Source organism: Siphateles boraxobius, unplaced genomic scaffold (genome assembly GCF_051911475.1).
Source record: "Siphateles boraxobius isolate OS27281-9 unplaced genomic scaffold, OSU_SipBor_1 20, whole genome shotgun sequence".
Classification (NCBI taxonomy): domain Eukaryota; kingdom Metazoa; phylum Chordata; class Actinopteri; order Cypriniformes; family Leuciscidae; genus Siphateles; species Siphateles boraxobius.
In genome coordinates, this window is record NW_027508811.1 from 11,933,586 (window position 1) to 11,957,249 (window position 23,664).

The following is a 23,664-nucleotide window of genomic DNA, read 5'->3' on the forward strand; positions in this document are numbered from 1 at the left end:
CGATCCGCATGTAAACAAATGGCGTGACGCCAAAACCGCTCGTGGAAGAAGAAAGTTGTTGTGTTTACAACTGTGACAATGAGCTTTTACCAGGATCAACTAAACGCTGGATTTTCAAAAGTATGTGAAGTTCACGGCTCCATTGTTGCAGTAAACTTGCACAACGTCCTTGAATGAATATTTGATTAGATGCACGCCAGTCTGTTGTTGTAGGGACATCGACACATTGTCACGCCCCTAAACATGACGCGGAAACAAACATGTCAGTCAAACGTCCTCTTGGGCAGTCTTTGGCCAAGAAAATCTGTGATAGAGTCCAGACCTTCTGCCGTTCTGAAGGTCTGGCTATGTGAGACTACCTCAGAACTAATCGCAAGTCCTAAACAGGCATCATAGAAGGAAAAAGGGGGTTTAACCGCCTTAATCCGTTCAAAAATCCTGTCACTAACCTATGCCTCCCAACCAAGATTTGGTCGACCTGAGCATGAAATGATGCAATAGCGACCACATACACTTTAAGTATAAGCCAGTGTAAGCAACATCTCCCGCTCCATCCTGACCTTGTTCAGCAAAAGTGGCAGGGCTCTGACTGGAGGAACAGCATATTTGTACTTTCTGGTCCAGCGGCTCGACAGCGCCACCCCTTCAAAAGGGAGCGTATGTTCAGGATAAGAACAGCGGCAGTGTGTGTTCTCTTCTGACGCAAATCAATCTCTGCTTCTCCGAACAGGCTCCAGTTTACCTGTTCCTTCTGGGGATCATTCCCTTACATTCTAAGCTGGTGGAGATGGGACGCAAGGATAGAAAGCGAGGAAAGGAACGAGACATTGCATCAGTAGCTGACATAACAGAGAAACCTCTTTCTCCTGGAATACTGAAGCCCTATTGCATTGAGCAAGTAAACAAGTAAAAATTACTGATCAATGGCGATCAAGCGCTTGTGATGGGTGGAGCTATACTCTATGTATCATGGTGCTGGGCCATCATTGCCTTAGAATATTTTGACTGAAAAGTTGGGTAAGCAGACTGTAGAAATGCAGATGCAGCCTCCACTCGCCATGGGCTACACCCCCTCTGGACAGTCGGAATTCCACCAATCTCTGCAATGCGCAAGACTGCACACCACCTTGGTGATTGAGATATTCCACCACCTCCATGTTGTCCATATGGAGGAGAATGTGGTGGTCCAGAACATACAGGAGAAAATAGAGCAGGGCTAGATAAACTGCCATCAGCTTCAAGTGGTTTATATGCCATGCCATGTGCACACCTGTCCATGAAAATAAGCATCTTTTAGATCCTTTGATAGCTTTGATAGCATGCAATGCAATGGTCTTGGGTCTAGAATTTGACTACCTCTATTAGTTGTTTGGCAAGAAGTGAATGTATCTCTGTCCAGAGCAACAGCCCCCCTGCTCCTGCAAACTGGGGCAGCCTGGTTGTAAACTGGAGAGTATAGCGTTTTTCTATCATATTCAGCACCCAAGGTGACACAGCCAGCAGAGTAAAGCACGCATTCGAAAACTGCTTAAAGGGCTCCAATGGCTGCAATGGCTTGTGTTTACTCAAAATGGCTCACCACTCTGTGGCAGGAAGCCACTGTCAATTCCTAACTGTGTGGGAAACATATGGGCTCCAGTGCGTCTTTGCAGGAAGTGGCTCATGGCCTTGGACTGCTTCTGAGCCTCCAAGAACCTCTCAGAGAACATCCCCACGGCGTCGCCAAAGAAAGATTGGGAACTCACAGGGGCATCCAGCAGAGCAACTTCTCTGATTCTTTCATCTCAGTGAGGGTGAGGCGTAGGTGGTGGTTCAAATCCACTAAGCTGCCCATGTTGCGGAACATTCTTTGAATGTATCCTCGTCCATCTTGAGTAGCTTGGCCTGGAAGACCATTGTATGAAGCGTGGAAGCTAATTGTCCGGCTGCAATGAAGGCCTTCTCTGTAATGTTGGTTGTAGTTTGACATGGTTTGGAAGAAAGCTGAATGGCAGAGGTGCGCTGTAATGGCTTTCTCGAAGGGCAGCGGCTTTTTCTTTGCCCTAGCAGTCAGCTGAAAGAAACAAGGTGAAATGGGGGGTGTGCAGTGACAGGGAGATCTCATCATTCACCTCCGGGAAGAAGGGTGCTGGTCTCTGGAGGGCAGCAACTCGGCGGCCCGACTGCAGAAACCACTTATTCAGGCGGTTCTTTTATGGCTCCTTGGGATCTGACCAATCCAGGTCTAGCTCCTCTCCTGCTTTTCGGCCGCTCCTCAACAGCTCAGCATCAGCAGGTTGAGCTGCCTGGAGCGAGCTGCAACACCATTCGTCCTTCTTTTGAGGCCGTCGTGGACATCGCATAATTGTTCGAGGTGCCACATGAGATCAGCTTGTGGGGTCTCTGTCGGAGGGGGTGAAGACTGTCCTCAGCATAAGAGAGCAGAGGCTCCGAGGGTTGTGGCACATGTGGGTGCTGGACCAGCAGGAGGTCGTTTCAAGAGGCTCCTGAGTGTGACTGCCTTTGCTTCCTGTCTCACGACTCGATGGAAGCGGGAGGAGGAAGTGGAGGCTCAGAAGAAACAGCACTCAGCATGATAGAGAGCCTTGAGCACAGCACCCCGACTGTCATAAGCTGGGCCCGTCAAGTGCTATCTTGGCATGGGCAGGTCCCAGGCACAATAAGCACGCCTCTAGTCCGTCTGGAAGCTGAATTGGGCACTGCACTGTTGCATTCACCATCTTCTTTGTCGCTGGAGCGCTCAAATCTCAAACAACAGAACCGGAAGCGATGCAAACTATTTTACAGAATACAGAAATGTATTGTACATAACCTGTATTAGAAAACCCCTGAACAATATAAGGCAAGAGACAATAAAAAAGAGACAATACCATAAAAAGGTTTTGGGGCCCTCTGGAGGTTACCTGTATATTTTACAAGAAAGGCATCCATGATGGTTGATGGCTAAAGGGAAAAGTAAAAGTAAAAATTGACTGGTTAACCCTGTTTTTTTTTTTGCATACCAAAGATTCTTCTGTGATTTGGTCAAAGCAATTTATAAATGGATAGTTCGCCCAAAAATGAAAATTCTGTCATCATTTACACATCATTCCAAACCAGTTTCGACAATTGACATCACATCCAATTTACCTGATTTCACCCTATGTACACTGAATAGGGTGAATTCAACACTGCCCATATATATAGGGTTGTAGATTTGGAATTAAGCCTTTTTCCCTGTTATAATTTTATTCAGGGAACTGGACATCAGTTATCTTGCCAAGAAAAATCTTTATTATTCACATGTGTCAGCATAGGAAAGAAACTTGAGAAGATGTTGTATTCGTGCCAGGTATATGTGTTCCCAGTGTTTCTCTGCTGTACTACAGTAAGATTGAGCTTATATACACCACTGAGTGACTTTCAACTTCCTTGTAAGGTAGAAAAGTTGATTATGTTTAAAAATGGAACGCATAACTCATGCTTACACATGGTACAATTCACTTTCCACATTAAGAAACTATCCCTCGGTGTATACACATTCGTGGTACATTTGCATCCGTTGAAAAACATTCCTTTCCTCGTAAAGAACATGCCAACTGTACGTATTTGATGTATCATCATTAGTGGAACATCTCTGCTCAGTAAACGCTGCATTGCACACATAGGCCTACCTCTGCAAAATATATAACTCTCCCAGACCCCTTCCCTGTGTCGAAAATATGATCCTTAAACACTGGTGTCCATGCAATCTATAGTCTCATGCACTCATAACTCATGCATTTTAAACTTCATAATATAATACAACTGATTATGAAAATTAATAAAGAATAATAATACAGATACATAATATTAAATAATGAAATTTGCAGGGTTTCGGGTAGGTGGAAGTAGCGAGGACTCAAGTGCAGAACAAAGGGCTTTTATTAATAATAAAAATAAAACAGAATACAAACAAAACTACCCCGTGGGGAAAAACAAAAGACTGGACTTGGCAACAGGATCTAGGCCGTACACATTCGATGAGGAACCAGCACAGGGCTGCAAACACAAGGAGAATAGGACAGGTGGGGCAAATGAATCAATAATCAGGTAACAAGATGGGAGAGACTAGACAATCGACAGGAGAGCACATGGCACAAGGAAACATACATGAAAAGCCATGTGCTCACACCAAACAAAATATAACATGGCACATGGTCAGTAAAACAAATAACCGGCCATGTGCTCACACAAAACGAGACATGAACACGCAGCTAATGAAACACTAGTTGCTACACAGTACAAGACAAACCAGGAGTGTCAGAGCTCTGTCACAAAACCAAGAAATAGATTAGACAGAAGTGACAGAACCCTGACAGAAATTTTATTAAAAGATGAAATTTTAGTCTTCAAGGGTGAACTCAGGTCAATTAGATGGAAAGAGTCAGTGTTTTGCATACCGGTTTGAAATATATATTAGCCTTAAAGGGATAGTTCACCCAAAAATGATAATTCTGTCAGTATTTACCTCGTTCAACTATTAATTTCCTTCTCTGTGGGCCTCGAGTCATTTAGTGTAATTGAGTAGTGCTTCTGTAGTACGTCAAACATAGGCTCACTATTGGCCGACGCTGGTCATGTGTGTGATGAGTATAATGTACAACACAAGCACTATGCTGTTAAGGTCAACTGACTCGAGGCCCACAGAGAAGGAAAATAATAGTTGAAATAAAGTCGTTATTATTGTTAGTTTTTGCGCACAAAAAGTATTCTCGTCTCTTGATAAACTTAAGATTGAGCCACTGTAGTCACATGGACTATTTTAACGATATCTTTAATAACTTTTCGGGGCTGGCAAGTGTCAATCCCTTAGAAGACTATGGAGGAGGGATCCAGCTCTCAGATTTAATAAAAAATATCTTAATTCGTGTTCCGAAGATGAACGAAGGTCTTACGGGGTTGGAACAACATGAGGGTGAGTAAATACTGACAGAATTTTCATTTTTGGGTGAACTATCCCTTTAAGGGAACATGAATATTTTTTTTTATTTTAGACAGACTGCAGAAACAGACACTCTGGAGCAACCTGGTATTAAATGTTTTGCTAAATTATCTTTGAAAAGGCTTCCAGTCTGTGGAAAAAAAACAACAACTCAGGATTCAAAGTTTTGGGGCTTATATCCAGGACTAATAGCATATTTGGGCCTGCAAATTTCTCAGTTATCCAAGTCATGTAACGTTCAACAAGTTTTACTGAATCAACTGGAGGTATTTTTCTGTAGCTTAATAAGAAAGTGTTTCTCTTTATGTGATGCATCTGTTGAGATAAAAAGAAGCGCATCCAGCTAACCAGAATGAATCTAGGATATTCCTCTTTCCCATGACCGAGCACCACGAATAGCAGCTGTCAAATATCCCCATCTACTGTTCGATTTGCAGCTCTGCACTTTTCTCTTTCCCACTAGTTGTGTGCGCACGAGAGATTAGTGTAATCTTTGATTTAGATGGCCCGTCTTATATGGGACAGCGAGACATTTGATTTATTTATTGTTTTGTTTAAAGGATCAAATGAATGAAAAGACATTTCACAGAGCTTCTATTTCTATTAGCATACAGCTTTCAGGACTACTTGATTCTGGTTCTAAAACAAGACAACAACTGTTGGAAACACGGTGGTATTTTGAGTTAGATTTTTGTAATGATTGACATTTTAGTAACATGTTTCCTTATTGCTCGCTCATTCGTTCATTTATGGACACCCGGCGTCCAACGGTTCAGCGACTTTTACTTTGAAAAAAAAAGGGAAAAAACCACACACTTCCGGTGGGTGTATTTGAAACTATCACCAATATTTCTGTTTTCACGCTGCTTGTATGACTGCTCGGGTCGCTCTCGTTTGTTCGTGCTTCGGCGGGGTGTGTGAAAGCCCAGGAGCGGTTCTCGCGCTCGCTGCTCCTCTTACCTCTCAACGGCTGTGCCGGCTAGCCTCGCGAAGCTTCATTGTGAAGTAACCGCAATCCTCAGGCGGAGGACATGGCTGGAGCGGACCCAGCGGAGACCGATGGAGCTGCCGCCTCCTTCACGGATCTACGTGACCCAGGCTGGAATGAATCGCAGCTTCGACAATATACTTTCCCAACCCGACCGATACCGCGACTATCCCATACGGATCCGCGTGCCGAGGTCCTCATCAATAACGAGGTATGTTTGCAGATTTATCCTGCTTTGAGTTAAAAAGCGGCAGATGTAGGAACGGAGAGCTGCAACTCATTTTGTGGGTGCAAGGTGCACAATACGAAAGGGTGATCTAACGTAACGTTATCCAAAATCGAGCAGTAGAGTATTAAACGTCCTTGTCTAACATAAAGTCTTAACCTACGTTGTGCTGAAACTCTTTGATGAGTTTTCTAAGATATCCGTTCAGTAACGTTACTCAACATTCCCATAAGCGGACAAATCTGATCAGTTATAATCTAAGTTTGCATAGATTAACGTTATTATAAAACTGCCATAGTATATTAGGTTTTAAATGTAGAAAATTAATAAGCGGATCGTTATATATAATGTTTGTTAAAGTGATAAGATACATTTATTTTAATTTGTTGCAGTAAATGTAAATAACTTCTTAACATTTTAATTATATTATATAATAATATTACAAGTTGTGACCATATAACACAATTGTTCCAATGACTTGAGCAAAATGAGCAATGAGCAAAAATATAATAACATTTTATAGGAAGAGCATAATGTTTTTTACATGGCCTAGGGAGGGGTTCTTGCACCAAACAGAAAGGAAAAGTATGAGGGTGAAAAAATCCCTTATATAAATTATTGTATAATCAAAGTCTTACTCTGTACACTAAGAACTACTGTGGCAGTCTGTTAAAACGAGACCAGTCAAAGCACGTTGTTCATGTTGTGTTGACGGCTGTCTCGTGTAAACAGTGTCATTGGACTATTGTAGCTGTGCACGAGTCCGTACGTTAAAACGTTTAGAATGATTTAATTAACTTTCTATCATCTTTTATATAAATTGTGTGTGTGTATATATATATATATATATATATATATATATATATATATATATATATATATATATATATATACTTTTTAATCAGATCAGGTTCTTCTCTGACTTAATCATTAGTCAAATAATAAGTTGTTTAATAATATTTCATATAATGTACATAGTAGATAGGAGTTTATAGATAAAAGTCGATGTCGATGCATGGTGGTTTCGTTAGTTTAGCGGTCGTCTGGTGTAATTGCAGCCGCGCGCGAGAGCAGCCTACCCGCGCGCGTGCTGGAACAGTGTACGTTCTTCTAGTCACGTAGCACTTGTCACTTTTTTATGCTGCGGCAACAGTGTAATTCTGTGTCAAATAAACGCCGAGCGTTGGCGGGGGTCGCTGCACGACCCGGACAGCATTTTTTTTTTGCAGTTCTGTTTAAATGATTATTTAAGATCTAGACTAAATATTTGCACTTAAATGTTAACATGAGTGTGGAAGTGTGTTTGGTGATTGTGCCTACAGAATAATAAAATTGCTAATGGCCCACGTCACCCAACCAACTGAGAAAATCGCTTCATTGATCTGTTGTTTACAAGAATTGTTTTAAATATGATGTATTGTGTAAAGACTTTTTTATGATTTTTTTTCTTTTGTAGGAACCTGTTGTATTAACAGACACCAGTTTAGTATATCCAGCTCTAAAATGGGACATACCCTACTTGCAAGAGAACATTGGAAATGGGGACTTCTCTGTTTACACAGCAGAAAATCACAAATTCTTGTATTATGATGAGAAGAAAATGGCAAACTTTCAGGACTTTGTGCCCAAATCTCATCGACTGGAGATGAAATTTTCTGAGTTTGTGGACAAGATGCATCAAACAGAAGAACAAGGTGGAACAGAGCGGTATGTTAATGTGATTTACATTATTGTACCTGACATTCATGCTCTATAGCTAACTATAGCTGGCTGAAGTAAAAAAAAAATTATACAAAAGTATAGACAATGATTTATAACTGGTTTTGTCATTATAAAAAGATTGCTTGCTTTCTGTTATCCTTTCAAAGTTAAAACATCCCTTTAGCATTGAATAGGTGTATATTTGTGTACATTTGTATATAGTTAGTTTATATTTAAAATTTAGCATGACTACAAAGTTTTGAGCTATTTATAATAACATAAACAGTTGGAGTGTGATACTGTGGAAAAGTGTTGAGATGCATGAAACCCAATCGAGGAAATGAAATTGCTCGGCTGTATGACTAAGCAGTTTATTCTGCCAACTGGTGTCCAGTCCATAACGCGACCATTTGATACTCCACTTTGGTGGCTTTATTGCTATATCATTTGTGATCATCTTGTTTCTGGTTCTAGACCTTTAAACTGTTGACAATACTAGATAAATATTAAGCAAGTTCAGGTAGATATTAACTTAAAAATCTTCTAAAGAGGATAGAATTGCATTCTAAAGTATCACTTGCTTAAATTTGACATTTTAAGATGTGAAATGACTTTGTTGTTTAATTTGTAGAGTGTACTTGCAACAAACGCTGAATGATACAGTAGGCCGAAAAATTGTGGTGGATTTCCTTGGATTCAATTGGAACTGGATTAACAAACAGCAATCTAAACGAAACTGGGGACCGCTGACCTCGAATTTGCTGCTCATAGGCATGGAAGGTACAGTTTCAGTGCACCTTTTGCTGTATCCAAATTTTTAGGATTATTATTTAAAATAGTAAAATAAAATAAAACAAAAAAGATTTGTCATTCTAAAATTGGTGGTGGGATGACTGTCATATCAGTTTTGTTTGTTTGTTTCTCCTCTTAAAATATCACGCCAGGCAATGTGACACCAGCACACTATGATGAGCAACAAAATTTCTTTGCACAAATCAAAGGACATAAGAGATGCATCCTCTTTCCTCCGGATCAGTTTGACTGCCTTTATCCTTACCCAGTTCATCATCCATGTGACAGACAGAGTCAGGTATTATATGTTTAATGACGCCCTAGACCAATTGTTCTCAAATTTTGGTATGTGACACGACTCCACAAGTTTGCATATAAATTGTTAAAAAATAATAATATTGTTGCAATATTAATATAGCTTTATGTGTCTACTGCTCTATTGCATAGTTTTAGTCACATGACATTTTCCCCTCATCCACCATATTTATGACCAACAGTGGGGCAAAGTGATGGTAGTGATAACAAAATCATTAGACAAACAGAGATATCAAGAAAAATGTTGCTCATTGGGTTCAATCCAACCTTTTTCGTTATCTTTACAGATGTCAAGTTAACACACCCTACGAAATGCAACATTAACTGACATTTGTATATATTTAATCCACAATCTTTGTCCGTATATAGTGCTGTTATACTATGATTGAAGATTAAATGTTGTACTTGGCCTGAAAAGTTTGAGAACCACTTGCTGAGAAACTTTATTAAACTCTTTTAGACTAACAATAACGTGAACAAATAAGCGAAATGTTAATTTTTTTCTTTGCATTCATAGGTTGATTTTGAAAATCCTGATTATGACAAGTTTCCTAAATTCAAAAATGCTGTTGGATATGAGGCTGTTGTGGGACCAGGTGATGTCTTATACATCCCAATGTATTGGTAAGATTGTTTTCAAATACATAGAAAAGGTTGATTACCATTATTACTTTATTCTGAAGCGTGTAGTTACACCAGGCTGGCACTATTTGTTTGGCCAACCAAAGGCAGAAGGGGAGAGTGTTTGGAAACGCTGTTAGGAATTTTTTTTTTTGCGTTTCTGTTCAGTGGTGCTATTGGTGCAGAAATGACACCCTTAAAGGGGTGGTAAAGTATGATTTCACTTTTCTTACTTTAGCTAGTGTGAAATGTTGCTGTTTGAACATAAACAACATCTGCAAAGCTACAACGCTCAAAGTTCAACGCAAAGGGAGATATTTGCTTTTAAATAAAAGGACTTCAAAAACGGCTGGTAGGGACTACATGATATTCCTCCTGGGTTTAGTGACATCTGCAACCCTAAAATGTGCATAAACACGCAGTCCATGTTGAGAAGAGGAAAAGTTGTTGTATAAGACTGTTTTTGCGAGTCAGCTCAAACTTTAGCATCCTTCTTTTCACATGCAACAGAAAGTCACTCTGTGTGCATCTCACAACAGTTCCTATATGAGCGATTTATAGATTAACATGACAGAATATCCTAATTGAAGATAGTTAACTCCACATCAGCAACATAAATTCATCAACTAACCATTCAGAGACGTCCTGTTGCATTCTACATGTTGTCACTTCTTCTTGAGTCTCTCCATCTTTGTCTGACTCCATTTTAACATTAAAGGCAGAACAGTTTCTGTCATTTTAGTGTGTCTGCGTGCTCTGCTAACACACAAGAGCTCTTGAAGCCCCGCCCTCTGCAGCAGCTCATTTGCATTTAAAGGGCCAGGCACAAAACGGTGCGTTTTTGCAAACCCTCAAAATGTGACAACTTTAACATGCTATATAAAAATATCTGTGGGGTATTTTGTGCTAAAACTCACACACACACACACACACACACACACACACACACACACACACACACACACACACACACTCTGGGGAGGGACATCAGAGAGTTTACATCTTGTGAAAATGCCATTTTACCACCCCTTTAAGTTTTGCGTGGTTCGTTCGGCAAGCTTCTGCTTCCATGGGCTGCTGACTTAGTTTCAAGTCTGTGAAAGTGAATCAGCCATGACGGCTTCCTCTTCCAACTCCTTGCTCCCCCTAGTCACTGGAGGGCAAAATGATGCCAACCAGCTGTGTAATTCTACAGTCCATACATTTTGCCCATGGCTGCCCATGAGTGTGAACATCTCTCCTCGTCTTTGAACCTAGTGTCAGAGAAGGTCCTCCATTTGAATTAGGGGAAAAACTTAGAATGTTGTACAAATTTCCAAATGTTCTCCAAATTTCCTTGTCTGTCTATATGTACTCTGACCTGGCACATAGGCAAAGAGTGGTGCACTGGGCGTCGTGGTGCATATGGTGTTTAAAATCAAGCACATGCTACAAAAGTTGTGCTTGTTGCTCTGTAAAGGTTTAAGACTCTAAAAGACAGGTTTTCATTAGCTCTGTAAAGTGCAGTTTATTTGTGTAAAGTGCTTATTGGCACTACAGAAGACAGGAGTCTTTAATTGTGTGCAGGGCAACAAGCTTTAGTCTTGTTCTATGTGATTTGCATAAGTGACTTCATCTACGGGTAAAGTTGCAGGTGTGCCTGAGAATGTTTACGTTGAGAGCTGAACTTTTTTTAGTTTAACATTCCTCCAGGCTGGGTGCTTGTTTCTAAATTGCCTGTCATGCATAGCTATTGAATGTTATTTTATCTAAACTTTTTTATGTGTTCATTAATTTTAGAATAGCTTTAAAGGAGAGATTAGGCTTCTGCTTATAGGCAATAGTATTATGTAGCAATTATAGTTCGAGATATTGCAGATGGCTGATGCCTTTGAAGAAATCAAGACAATAATTGGCTCGTTTTGCCATTAATGCATTAAATAATTATTATACCATGGTCTGTCTGAATACTGGATTCTGATTGGCTGGAAGGTGTGCAATAAAACCGTTTAATGCACAGAACTGTTCATAGTAAGTTATATATTAATGTCCTGTTTTTACTGAAGCACACATACGTCACACGCAAACAACGCTACCCCGCGACTTTAATAAAATAGCTTCGCTACTGAATCGCTGCATTTTATTTCTCAGCAGCAATGAAGGGGTTACATCGCTATAATGAAGTAATTAAACTCACAGCTTCATTGTTAATAGAGAGAGAGATGCGGAAAAGATGCAGGTACTAATCTCTCTCGATAATTAATTCAAATAAATGCTATAATTCATTCAAATGAATGTAATCTCTGCACAGCTAGCCGTGGATTATCCCTTTATTATTAATATTCTTGTTGAAACATTTCATATTATCAATGTTGAAAACAGTTGTGCTGCCTAATATTTTTATTTAATATCTTTGATAAGTGGAAAGTTCAAAAGAACAGCATTTATTTGAAATAGAATGTGGCCTTGCTACATAAAAGTGTTAATTTCTTTAAAAAAATGTTAGTGGTTCTAAAATTTTACATGGTAATGTATACATTTATTTAATTGTTAAATAATTGTCTGCATTTTTTTCTTTTGTAAAGGTGGCATCACATCGAATCCCTGTTAAATGGAGGAGTGACCATGACAGTGAACTTCTGGTACAAGGTATGCTTTTGCAGCACCATCTCAGTCGTGCACTGTCTAGTTTACATGCATGATATATCTATGCACAAATCAACCAGTATTAAACAAAATATTTCAAGGGGACACCCACTCCAAAGAGGATAGAGTACCCTTTGAAAGCTCATCAGAAGGTGGCCATAATGAGGAACATAGAGAAGATGTTGGGAGAGGCCTTGGGGGACCCACACGAGGTACAGAAAAGTAGAACAGTCAATCATAGCCTTTTCCGTTTTTAGGTCCTCAGATATGAATAATGCATTAAGGAATTCCCTGTGTATTTTGACCTTGACAATAACCCAATTACAAGTATATTTGTGGCTAACCTGCTTTAAACCTGAATCAAATTGTGCATGCCTACATTCGACTGTGACTAGAGCAGAACATGAAAAACCTTTTTCCTCTTTCCAGTATTTAATTAATTGTTTAGCATATATTTGTTCACTTAATACATTTTATATTGGTTATTCTCTGTTTCCAACAGGTTGGTCCATTACTGAACATGATGATCAAGGGCAGATATGATAATGGACTGAGTTAATGGCCTGAGCTGAAGCCTCTTTATTGTGCTGCTAAGACGGTCTGTTAACATGTATGTGTGGATTTGAGTATATGCTTGTGTGTAACTTTCGGACTGTTGAAATGCCAGTGCATGGCAGTATTTTGGCAGTATAAAGACTTCCGCCTTTTATCTGCTTCCATTTACTGGACCCAATATTGCTAGTGCTGTGTTGGTATAAGAAGAAAACCACTGGTGAGGAATTGATTGATTTGATTTCTCCTTAAAAAGAGTCCTTAAATCCATATGTGTGCAGCATTACATGTTAGAAAAAAATAGACTAATGCATTAGCAGAGCCTGTAAAGCACTTTTACACCACCCAGAGCGCCTGTTGTCAGGTTTTGTCCCATGTTGGGACAAAGAGAGTGCCATATGTCATGACTTAACTCCTGTGGTTCTGATTCCGCAAAGTAAAACTGGCAGAGTGCCTCGAGCATATCCACGGAGGAGGAGGATTTACAACTTGAAACTTACCATCGGTTCATTGACGGGTTTAAACTGTTGATGTTATCACTGATGGTGTTTTGTGTGTTTGCTTTTGAATTTGATCTCATGACAACAATGTTTCAATGTTTCAGCCACAAAATGTTTTTAAAACAAGGGATTTCTTGTCCTTTCGTAGCCGACTCACTGAATTAAATTTTGCATTTGTAAATGCATTTTCTTTCGTTCTTTTTTAGCCATGTGTACATTAAGGCGAACGTTTTAGTTTCTTGGTGTTATATTTTTTTAATGTAACGTTATATGGTACCATTTCAGTAAGGTTTGTAATTCAGAACAAACTACACTTGCCAAGTGTTAACTGTCTCCATGAATTGTAAGGAAATAAAAGTTTTTGAATGGTTTGATCTGTATTTTTTTTTTATTGCAACTACGATTGTCATTATTACAGTTTTTGTTAATGTGAGCATGCTAAAAGCTGAAATTAATCAATTTTTATCTATACTACCATTCAAATTTTTGGGGTCACTAAAGTTTCTTATGCCCACCAAGGCTGCATTTATATGATCAAAAATGCAATAATATGGCGAAATATTACAATTTAAAATAACTATTCTATTCTATATATTTTAAAATGTAATTTATTCCTGTGATGACAAAGCTGTATTTTCAGCATCATTACTCCAGTCTTCAGTGTCACATGATCCTTCAGAAATCATTCTAATATGATTTTGTGCTCAAACATTTCTTATTATTATCAGAGCTGAAAACAGTTGTGCTGTTTATTGTTTTTGAGGAAACCATGATAAATCTTGCCTTTGATTAGTGGAAAATTTACAAGAACAGCATTTATTTGAAACAGAAATATTTTGTAACATTATAAATATATTTACTGTCTCTTTTTGTTTACACATTTATTTTAGTGTTTTTGCTTTTTCACAGAACAAACGACAACGAGGAAAAGAAAAAAAGACGAGATAAAAAAAACAAAACAAAAAACCTATGACGAGACAACATGACATTTGAGGGACAAATGCATACAAAGACAAAGTATCCTCTGACTTCACTGTCACTTTTGATCAATTTAATGTGTCAAGATCTAAAATAAGCAAGATCCCAACTGGCCATTTTAATCCTTTAAATATATGCAATGTGTATGTTTTTGTATCATAAAGTTGTGATCTTGGATATATCATGGGCTTGTAGCTGACTTTATATACTGCCAAAACTTGATGTTAAACAGTGTACTGACAATGATGGCACTCATCTATCATATAAATCCCTATTACAGAAACAATATCAAATAAATCAACTCTGGGAACATTTGTCTTGTTACAAGCATTTAAGTTGTTACAAAGATCTTGAAGGAATAAAACATACTGGAGAAATTCTTAAAAAATATTTTGAAGTGTTTGACATGTCTTTTGTCTCTATAAAGAATTATTGCACAGGTGTTCAAGCATAGCTGTAGTTTTATGCATTAGAGGACAACCTTAGTCATGTAGAAATGTAACAAAACCTGTTACTTCAAAGTATTTGCATGGTCCCTTGATCACTGTAGTGGCATAGGCCTGGTTTCACATACAGGGCTTTGATTAAGCCAGGATTAGGTCTTAGTTCAATTAGGACATTTAAGTAGCTTTTATAAATGTGCCTTAGAAAAAATATTACTGGTGTGTATCTTGAGACAGAATAATGTCACTGACAGATATTATTTAAATTATTTTCATTTAAACATAAAATGTTTTCTTTTCTCACCTTTATGTCTTTAGATGTGTATATTCACCCACTCTAAAATTCATGCATTTTTCGACACAATTTAATTACGCTCTTCAAAGTACGTAAATCTCGAACAAAAAAAATGTTGAAACCAGTTTTAAGAAGTATTTAGTATTTAAGTACAGAACTGAGGAAAGACACAGAATTCATAAAACATTAATTCTTTACTAGTTACTCTCAAAAACATCACCAGTCCTTGAAAAATACTGTTAATATATTTGAATCTAGCCACTGCACTTAAGTATCAGGCCCATGGTGGGGTTGAATGGTAATGTGACCCTTTGATTCTATGCCAAAGACAACATGTAAACAGAGAACATCACGCACAAACAAACAATCTTAAAACATACTGGTGTGATAATATGGATATGACAATACAATTGTTTATAGTAAACAAAAAGCACATCCATTACTAAAACTATGCAAAGCCAGACAACACAGAGAAACTAACTAGTAAATATGCAGGTGGAGGTTCGGTATATCCAAAGCTTGTCCAGTGTATGGGAAGATTCACCTTCAGTTGAATCCCAAATTAACAGGCAGACCTTGTTTGTAAACTGCAACAAAAATCACTAACACTTCACGATAAGGTTTCATTAGTTAACTGCTTTAGTGGACATAAATGAACAATACTTCTACAGCATTTATTCATCTTAGGTAATTCATCATTTACTAATACATTCCTAAAATCAAAAGTTGTATTTGTTAACATTAGTTAATGCACTGAACTAAAATGAACGACAGTATTTTTTTATTAACTAACATTAAAGATTAATAAATACTGTAACAAATGTATTGTTCATTGTTTTTTAATATATTAACTAATATTAACAAATGGGACTTTATTGTAAAGTGTTACCCAAAAATCAAATGTCCCACAAACCCTGCTATTATTTAGTCTCAGGAACATATATGGAGTCTTTTTATTTCTGCGTTTTAATTTAACAGTGCAAAATACAAAGACTGATGTTCCTGCCACCGAAAATGAGCTAAATTGGCTGATTTTATAACAAAACAACCACTTAGCTGAACATGTCAAAGACTTTCATTGAAATGATGTGTAAAATAGGGTTTGGCCTTAAAAAAAAACAGTAAAATGTAAACACTTTAATGTTTTAGGTATAGCTTAATGTTTTAGTAAAAAGTAGTTAAAAAAATAAATACAGTAACTTATAAGGGCTCGAAAAAAAGAGACCTGCTGGGAGATTTTACAGAACAGCAACCAATTCAAACATCAAAACCCATAAAACACCCGAGAAACCAAATCTCCAGCACCATATATCTAAGTGGACACACATTTGGACCAATAAAAACTAAATCATTTGTTTCCAGTCACAGATAACCAGACACAGATATCAAAAAGAAGAGGGGTTGACTCTGAATGGTCCATCAACAAGATGCCTTTCATCAATGAAAGCGATATTTGCGTGCTGGTTTGAGACTAACATAAGTCTTCTTCATGTCTTCTGCTTCTTCTTTCTTGACTAGATGGTAGCGCTCTCCCTTTGTAGTGACCACCTGACTGCCATGATAGCGCACCAGTTTCTTAGGAGCCTGTAGATGACCAAGTGGAATGCAGAAAAAATGAACATCTATGCAATTCATCAATGTTATGCAATGCAGTCACTAAAATGACAGCAAAAACTCACATCTTTTGGAGTGACTGGTCTGTGTACTTTCTTGTCTTCTTCACTATCAACCAGCATGTACCTGGGATGGGGGGGTCCAAACATTTAAATGAGAAGTTTTTGTTCTGCATGCAGTGACATCCGATATAACAGGTTTGTGCAATAGTTTTAAAGAATTTGAGATCAAGATAACTCACTTTTCTAAAATGCTTGCTTTCAGTTTCTGATCAACTTCAGCCGAAATGGTCTTCCCTTGGTTAGCCTGAAAATATAACATTTTAAAGGCATCAGTGTTATTTTAGCATTTTAGTTAGCATTTCAGTGGTTTTCTTGACGTGATAACATGATGGGAAGAACCTAAAACGCTTTATAACCTGCATAGATTCACCTCTGACACATCATTTAATACTGTAAATATGGTTTAATGTTGCATGGTCACAAAAAAGCAAAGTACAGTCTGATTTAGATTATCGTTTGTTCCTTTATCTGTTGCTGGTTTGAGTGGCACACGCACACTTGTTTAGTGAAGTTCAAAAGAGACTTGCTTATGGTAAAGAAAATCCAGAGGTTTAGCAAGTCGAATTTACCAGAGGTCTTGCGAAATGAAAATGTGCACCTTAAATTCATTCAGTCGTGTTTGACAATCACTAAACTTCTGTCATGAAAACACTCTGCTTGTATGATCATTTTATATTTTAGAAAACTGAATAAGGGCAATATTCTGGAAACAAAACAAAAAATCCATAATCTGTTTGATTTTTCCATACTTTTCCAAATGGCATAGGAACCCTGTTATTAATATTTTGATTTTTGTTATGTGATTTTTTTTCATTTCTTATTTCAGTTTTAGTAATATCGGTACTTAATTTTCGTTTTTTTTTGTTGAAGTTTTTCATCTAATAGTTACATTTTATTTCAGCCTTATTTCAATTAATGAAAATGATTTTTAATAGCCTAAGTTTTAGTTTGATGCACACAAACAACAACAAAAATCACTAACATCTTTAAAATATAAAAAACATCCATCTTTAATTAAATTAAAGTGATAACTGGCAAATATTCTATCATTTTATCTATGATCAGTGAGAATGAAACTTTTGAAATGAACTCACGTGGAGAGACGTTGGGCATGCAAGCTGGACATCTCCCTCAATAATGAGACGAACAGCTTCCTCCATGTCTCCTTTAGCAATAGACAATGCACTTCTGGCCTCAGTCACACTGCATTTGGGAAACATCTCGAGAAGATGCTGCTCATGGTTATCCCACGAAGATTCACTAACCTGAAAACATATTTCCAGACACATATTCATTTATAAACCAGCTTGCCAGAATCTGGTACATTATGAATGTGCCTGAAATGCCCAATACCTGAGCTGTGGCTCCCTCTGCTTGTAACGTGAGGTTGTGTGTCTTCTCTCTTGACACTCCGTGGGTTAAAACAGAACTTTCTGAGAGAGGAAATTTAACTTCCTCTAATTTTATCTCTCCAGATTCTTAAAGACACACACGAATCACAGTTAAGTGTGGGGGATATTTTCTTGCCTATATTCAGCCCCAACGCCACACGTTTCAGGACACACAAGGCAGGCCACACGTCTCAGGCTGGAAGTGAAGGGGCGGAGTTATTAAAACATAACATGGTAGAGAGCAAGGTGAGTTGTCTGTAATGTTTTTGTTATTATGTGGTTAATTTATTTATATATTAAGTGTTTATCTTCTAAATACCGATTATGTGCATGTATTTCACATTTTATTACTCGCGCACTGTGGAAAGCTTAAAATTGTTTTCATCCTTTATCGTTTTCAGCGTTTGTCGGGCAGTTTGATTACTTTTTAGATTGGGTGTAGTAAATGTGCTTTGCGATGAATATTTGACATTAAATATCCATACTCTGTCTCTTTAAGTTTTTGTTACAAAATGAATATAAAGTGAATATTATCTTATAATAGCCTACAGCCAAATGGAAAACACTATAATGTTACATTAGTTAACTATATTGATCAAAATGAATATCAATAAATAATCAGACCATGTATTTTTAGTAATTGCTATAAACAATATAAAACTATAAAACATGTACATAAATATAAATCCAATCAAATTCATGCGAAAAATGTTTTAGTCCATGCGAAAATAGCTGCATAAGACAAAAGGAAATTACGCAAAAAAATTGGCGCGATGATTCGCTCTGTGTGTCCTGAAATGTGGCGCTGCAACTGGATTGTCCTGTACAACTGCTATTAGTCGTTCAGGTGTGAGGACTTTTTTATCTGCTATGACAAAATATATTATAATATTACAAAAAACAAAAAGTTTACTTCTTTTTTGAAAAGAAAGTTACCTGTGTCCCGGGCTGAGGCCAACTTTGATGCCAGATTAAACATCATCTCACAAACTTTGACACTGCATGAAAAAGTCGAAAAGGTATTTATTCAAATATGATAAAACGTTTAATATTAAATATTTGTAAATATCAGTTAGGATATAACTTGCAAGACATCTGTCCAAAATTACCTGTCAATATCTGAGAAACCAGGAATGTAGGCCTCCAACATTTCAACAAACACCTCGACATCAAAGTTTTCCTCCTCACTTTCTTGAGATCCCAAATCTTCTAGCACCCCAGTGATATAGGACAAAAGCACGTCATCTAACGTACTGATCAAAATAAAATTACGTTATTTACAGATTTGCACGATTGAACTGGGGGGAAAAAGTAATTTAATTTATGAACTGACACGCCCTCACCTCAGATCGGCGTGAGGAATATATGACAAAATGAAGTCGTACAGCGCGTCGTGGATTATTTTTTGGAGTTCCATCCTATCTGCAATTTTATCTGCAATAAAACAAAGAAGACAACAGAAGCAATAGCAACTTGTCAGAGAAGCACATCATGATAAGTAATATAAGGCAAGTATGTCGCAGAAAACAAATACGACATTACTGTGGCAGCGTGTTGTAGATTGTGCATTTGTGAATAGACAATAACAAAAACTGATATCAAATTGAATAAAACGTCAGTTTCAAACACAGCAAAAGTCGTAACAAACTATTTTCTTTTGCAATGCATAAATAGCCGAAAAAACCGATTGTTTAAGGGATTCGACGTGGATACAGATTCAGCGCAGTTTTCATGCACTTTTCTAAATTATTAAGTTAACGTTACATGTGTTGGAAAACATGTTTGCAAGCGATTTCATTAAACTATTTTGGCAGCCGGCGTTAATTACACAATTGAAGAATCAATCTTATGGTTTACATTTTAGGAATAAGGCAGACAAATAATGCATCCATTAGCTGTCAAATAGACACATTTGATACCGATATTATGAGTTGTTTATCTGTGCTCAGGGGTAGCCGATGGCTAACTAGCATTATCCCATAACATGCGCAAAGGCCTTTAGATGTCAGTCTCACCTTTGGATAAAATCTCACAGCTGAAAGAACAAAAAATAAAAAAATATTTTCGTAAAGATTGTTTACTTTTGTTGCCAAGAAGGCAATAAAGCGTAAAATGTTTAGCTAATTCGTTAGCCCTGCGCGCGGTCGCTCAGGTTCAAAACCTAAGACGTCACGTCCGCTTTAATGTAAACACACCCTCGTGTCACTGTTTTGGTTGCATTTAAAGAATTGCGCAATCGCATTTTATTCTCTTTATACACTATTCTTCTCTTATTTAGCATTACGTGTATAGAGTTGTCCCATAATAGAGTTTTACGCTTGGAATTCAAATCTTGACTCTACCTGCTGATGCATTACTTGGATGTGTTTTGCTTTGTTTTGTTTTTCTGTTGTTGAATGTGCTTGAGTATAATTGCTTGCTATAAGTTTTAATTGGAATATAATTTGATAGAACATTGTTTAATGTCATGATCTCATTCACAAACAAAGGCCAAGTCACCATAAGCAAAATTGTTCTCCCTTTTAGGTTTACAGTACAGTTTTAACCGCTTATTATTTTATTATCATCTGTTTCAATAATAATTTTTATTTAATAATAAATAAAAACTTGACTATAGCAATACAAATCAATGTAAATAAATGTACAATATTTAGACACATTTTTATTAGTGTTATTTATTAGTTATATTTTTTATTGTTGAAAGAAATACATAACTATAACTACTATAATAAAAATTACAAAGAATATCATTAATAATGTATGGCTGTTATGTGAATTGAATAATTTATGCAAATATTACATTGAATTAATTCATTTATATGTGAAATGCAGTTGTTTTCTGTTTAATGCTATGTGGTGAAATGACAATAAATGGTTGGGTGATGTTTTTAATGATCTAGCAAAGAATGTCACTTAGGGAGAACCAATATTGATTAATTAGAAAAGTTATTGTCTGCCTCTAATAGCTAGCAGTGTCTGGTGTTTTTCTGATCTTTTCTAATGCCCTTACATACGTCAGGTCAGCATCTGTTAGCGCACTTATAAGGGATAAAGAGAGCTCCAGCGGTTTCTGGTGGTTCAGTGTTATTACACTAGTGTATGCTGTCACGCCTCTTGATTACAAATTGGTTTCATAGATGTTTAGCGCTGCATAATTAATGCTTCATCACGCGTGTGTGTTTTATCCAGCTGCACTGTTTCATTATTAGTACTGGAAATACAGTACATGAGGCTGATAATGAGTCTAGGAGAGGACGTCTCATCTTGGCTGGACTCTATTTACCTTCTTGGGTCAGTTGCATGTAGAATTGTCTTAGAAACTGAATGCATAAATGAAACCGATCTCTATTCCTTATATACGTATACTGTAGGTATAGTTTGTATTAAGAATTTAGCAGTGTGTTCATTTAAGCATAACACTTCACTTGTTAATGATGTTGACTACAAAAACACAGCCTACTTGGATAGATAGTAGTTGCTAGCTTTTAATATGAACCAGATAATATGCATTCGTAATTTTAATTGCATTTGACTTATTCATAGGAAAAAAAAATCATATGTTATGGGTTAAGATGAATGATGATTGTAGAAGTGAATAAAAGCAGTGCGTATTTCACTGAAGGACTTATTTAGTAAGATTATGCCTGAAAAGGTTATGTATTTTGTATCATATGTTAATTAAAAAAAATATGACTTGTTGTGTTTGTTTGGTTTTATTGTATTTATATGATATTTGTATTTTTGTAATTGAAATTTTGCTATGAAAATAGCCTTAGATGCTGACATGGCATTAAATAAATCTATCTATCTATCTATCTATCTATCTATCTATCTATCTATCTATCTATCTATCTATCTATCTATCTATCTATCTATCTATCTATCTATCTATCTATCTATCTATCTATCTATCTATCTATCTATCTAAAGCAGTACGTTTGTGTTTTTTTACTGGGTATGGTAAGCAAAGTGGAATAAGTTGTCATCAGGGCATTTCATGAAACCGTGAATTGAACATCTGAAAATATAAAACTATTGTTTTGCTAACAGACATTGTAGTAATGAATAGTTGAAATAAAAACAAATTTTAAATTTCTGGTCTGACCTGTATGACATTTGTCATTAAGAACAGTTAAAATCTTTTAACAGTTAAATTATTTTCAGTTAAATTCGACTTAGTTTTATTGTGGTCTGTTGTTACCCAACAGCTATAGATGGTGCTTGAATTTAAGTTTGGAGGATAAATTGTGATATACATTTGGAGATAATGTTTGGTGAGATTCACGTTGTGAACACTAGGTGGCTGCATTGAGTCATGTTACACTTTCACATCTGACTTGAACAAAAACATTGCAGCAGTTGTAAAAAAAAGAAAAAAAGAATACATGTATATGTATGGGGTTTACAGGAAGTCGTTAAATTCTAGTTTCTGGATGTTCATTTTTAGTTTAATATAGTTTGCTGTTTGAGGATTATAGCAAACATTTAGGAAATGAAAAAAAAATTCTATTTATTATAATGTTACTTAACTACTTTCTTGAATACCAAAATGGAGTTTGAGCTATGGATATACACAATTGTTATTTAATTTCCTAAAACGGCAAGACAAAACAGTATGTGTTAGTGCTGGAGGCACTGTTAAAGTTCGCCCAGTCTCACTCTGCATTCTCTTATTTGCCATTACTGACACAAGAGAACTATTTTCCAGTTGAAGGCACGATGTGTCCCATCTGCCAGTGTGCCAGAACCCTTGAGCTCAAGGTGGGCCACTGAGGCCCTGTACTGAACCTGCAGGGACCACTGTGTCATGAAGCACATCCCGTAACAGAGCTTTAACATACTGTATGAGAAACAATGCACTTACATATGTTCAAATGTTATTAACAGCCCTGATGTTTGTTTTACACACCCGGTTGTTGCTCTGTGCGCTCAGAAACCAAATGAGAAATCAAGAGCATACAGACGTATCGTGAAAATCTGTATACATTATTTTTATAAGGAATCTTAAATTCAACTAAGCGTTTTGCCAGATTAATTTGGTAGTTAGTATAGAGAAGTTTCCTACGAAATATAATTATGTTTGTTATTGTTAATATATTTTTTATTTAGATAAATAGATGTCATTACTGATTGATAGATGTCATTGTTGTAAATATTTTTTTATTTTTTTTTTACTTTTTCCATGCATTCCAGCTAATCCTTTAAATTACAATATGATGACACCTATATAATTATTATGGTGTAGTTTTGCGTCTTTTTATTAGTATAAATCTATTTTAGCTTACCTTAACTTCTAACTTTTAAATGTACTTATTTATTTAATATTTTTTAATGGTATTATTTTATTTATCTGTTATAAATGAATAACTACATCTAAAACATTTTGCATTTATAACATTAAAATAAAAGTAATTAAAGGGTTTTTCACTCATAGTTACTGGTATGCTCAAGCATGTCATCCAGCAATGGAAGGCCAGGATCCACAATATGCATATTGTGTTAAAAAAAGAAAGATTTCCATTTGATCAGACACAATAGAGGAAGACTTGATCTCCGTTTTGCAATTTCCTCTCCTTCGTTAGAGGAGCCAAACACGGT

At 36.7% G+C, this 23,664-nt stretch overlaps 2 protein-coding genes across 3 annotated transcripts; one reads left to right on the top strand and one right to left on the bottom strand.

Moving 5' to 3' along the window:
* The first annotated feature begins 5,449 nt into the window (after positions 1-5,449).
* On the top strand, positions 5,450-13,654 carry hif1an (hypoxia inducible factor 1 subunit alpha inhibitor). The gene is made up of 8 exons (XM_077236805.1): positions 5,450-6,162; positions 7,634-7,884; positions 8,510-8,658; positions 8,823-8,968; positions 9,503-9,609; positions 12,171-12,234; positions 12,333-12,443; positions 12,734-13,654. Exons 1-8 carry the CDS (start codon positions 5,995-5,997, stop codon positions 12,788-12,790), a joined length of 1,053 nt encoding a protein of 350 aa, XP_077092920.1. The 5' UTR covers positions 5,450-5,994; the 3' UTR covers positions 12,791-13,654.
* Positions 13,655-15,174: 1,520 nt separating this feature from the next.
* Positions 15,175-20,421, bottom strand: cuedc2 (CUE domain containing 2). 2 transcript variants are annotated; one of them, XM_077236806.1, is made up of 9 exons: positions 20,082-20,421; positions 19,410-19,500; positions 19,176-19,319; positions 19,003-19,064; positions 18,029-18,153; positions 17,770-17,940; positions 16,855-16,919; positions 16,679-16,739; positions 15,175-16,583 (listed from the first exon to the last, which is right to left on the bottom strand). In XM_077236806.1, the coding sequence occupies exons 2-9, from the start codon at positions 19,481-19,483 to the stop codon at positions 16,437-16,439; spliced, it is 849 nt and encodes a 282-aa protein (XP_077092921.1). In that variant the 5' UTR covers positions 19,484-19,500; positions 20,082-20,421; the 3' UTR covers positions 15,175-16,436. The 2 variants fall into 2 exon arrangements, with proteins under 2 accessions (XP_077092921.1, XP_077092922.1); XM_077236807.1 differs by having other exon boundaries at positions 19,410-19,488; positions 20,082-20,165.
* Between the last annotated feature and the right edge of the window lie 3,243 nt (positions 20,422-23,664).

What these genes read in the sequence shown, in the direction of transcription:
- hif1an (XM_077236805.1), top strand. Translation starts at nt 5,995, where the DNA reads ATGGCTGGAGCGGACCCAGCGGAGACCGATGGAGCTGCCGCCTCCTTC. An exon ending in CATGTGACAGACAGAGTCAG is followed by an intron (nt 8,969 to 9,502) that starts GTATTATATGTT and finishes TTGCATTCATAG; the next exon opens with GTTGATTTTGAAAATCCTGA. An exon ending in TTATACATCCCAATGTATTG is followed by an intron (nt 9,610 to 12,170) that starts GTAAGATTGTTT and finishes TCTTTTGTAAAG; the next exon opens with GTGGCATCACATCGAATCCC.
- cuedc2 (XM_077236806.1), bottom strand. Translation starts at nt 19,483, where the DNA reads ATGGAACTCCAAAAAATAATCCACGACGCGCTGTACGACTTCATTTTG. An exon ending in GGTTTCTCAGATATTGACAG is followed by an intron (nt 19,065 to 19,175) that starts GTAATTTTGGAC and finishes TTTTTCATGCAG; the next exon opens with TGTCAAAGTTTGTGAGATGA. An exon ending in AAAGCAAGCATTTTAGAAAA is followed by an intron (nt 16,740 to 16,854) that starts GTGAGTTATCTT and finishes CCCCCATCCCAG; the next exon opens with GTACATGCTGGTTGATAGTG.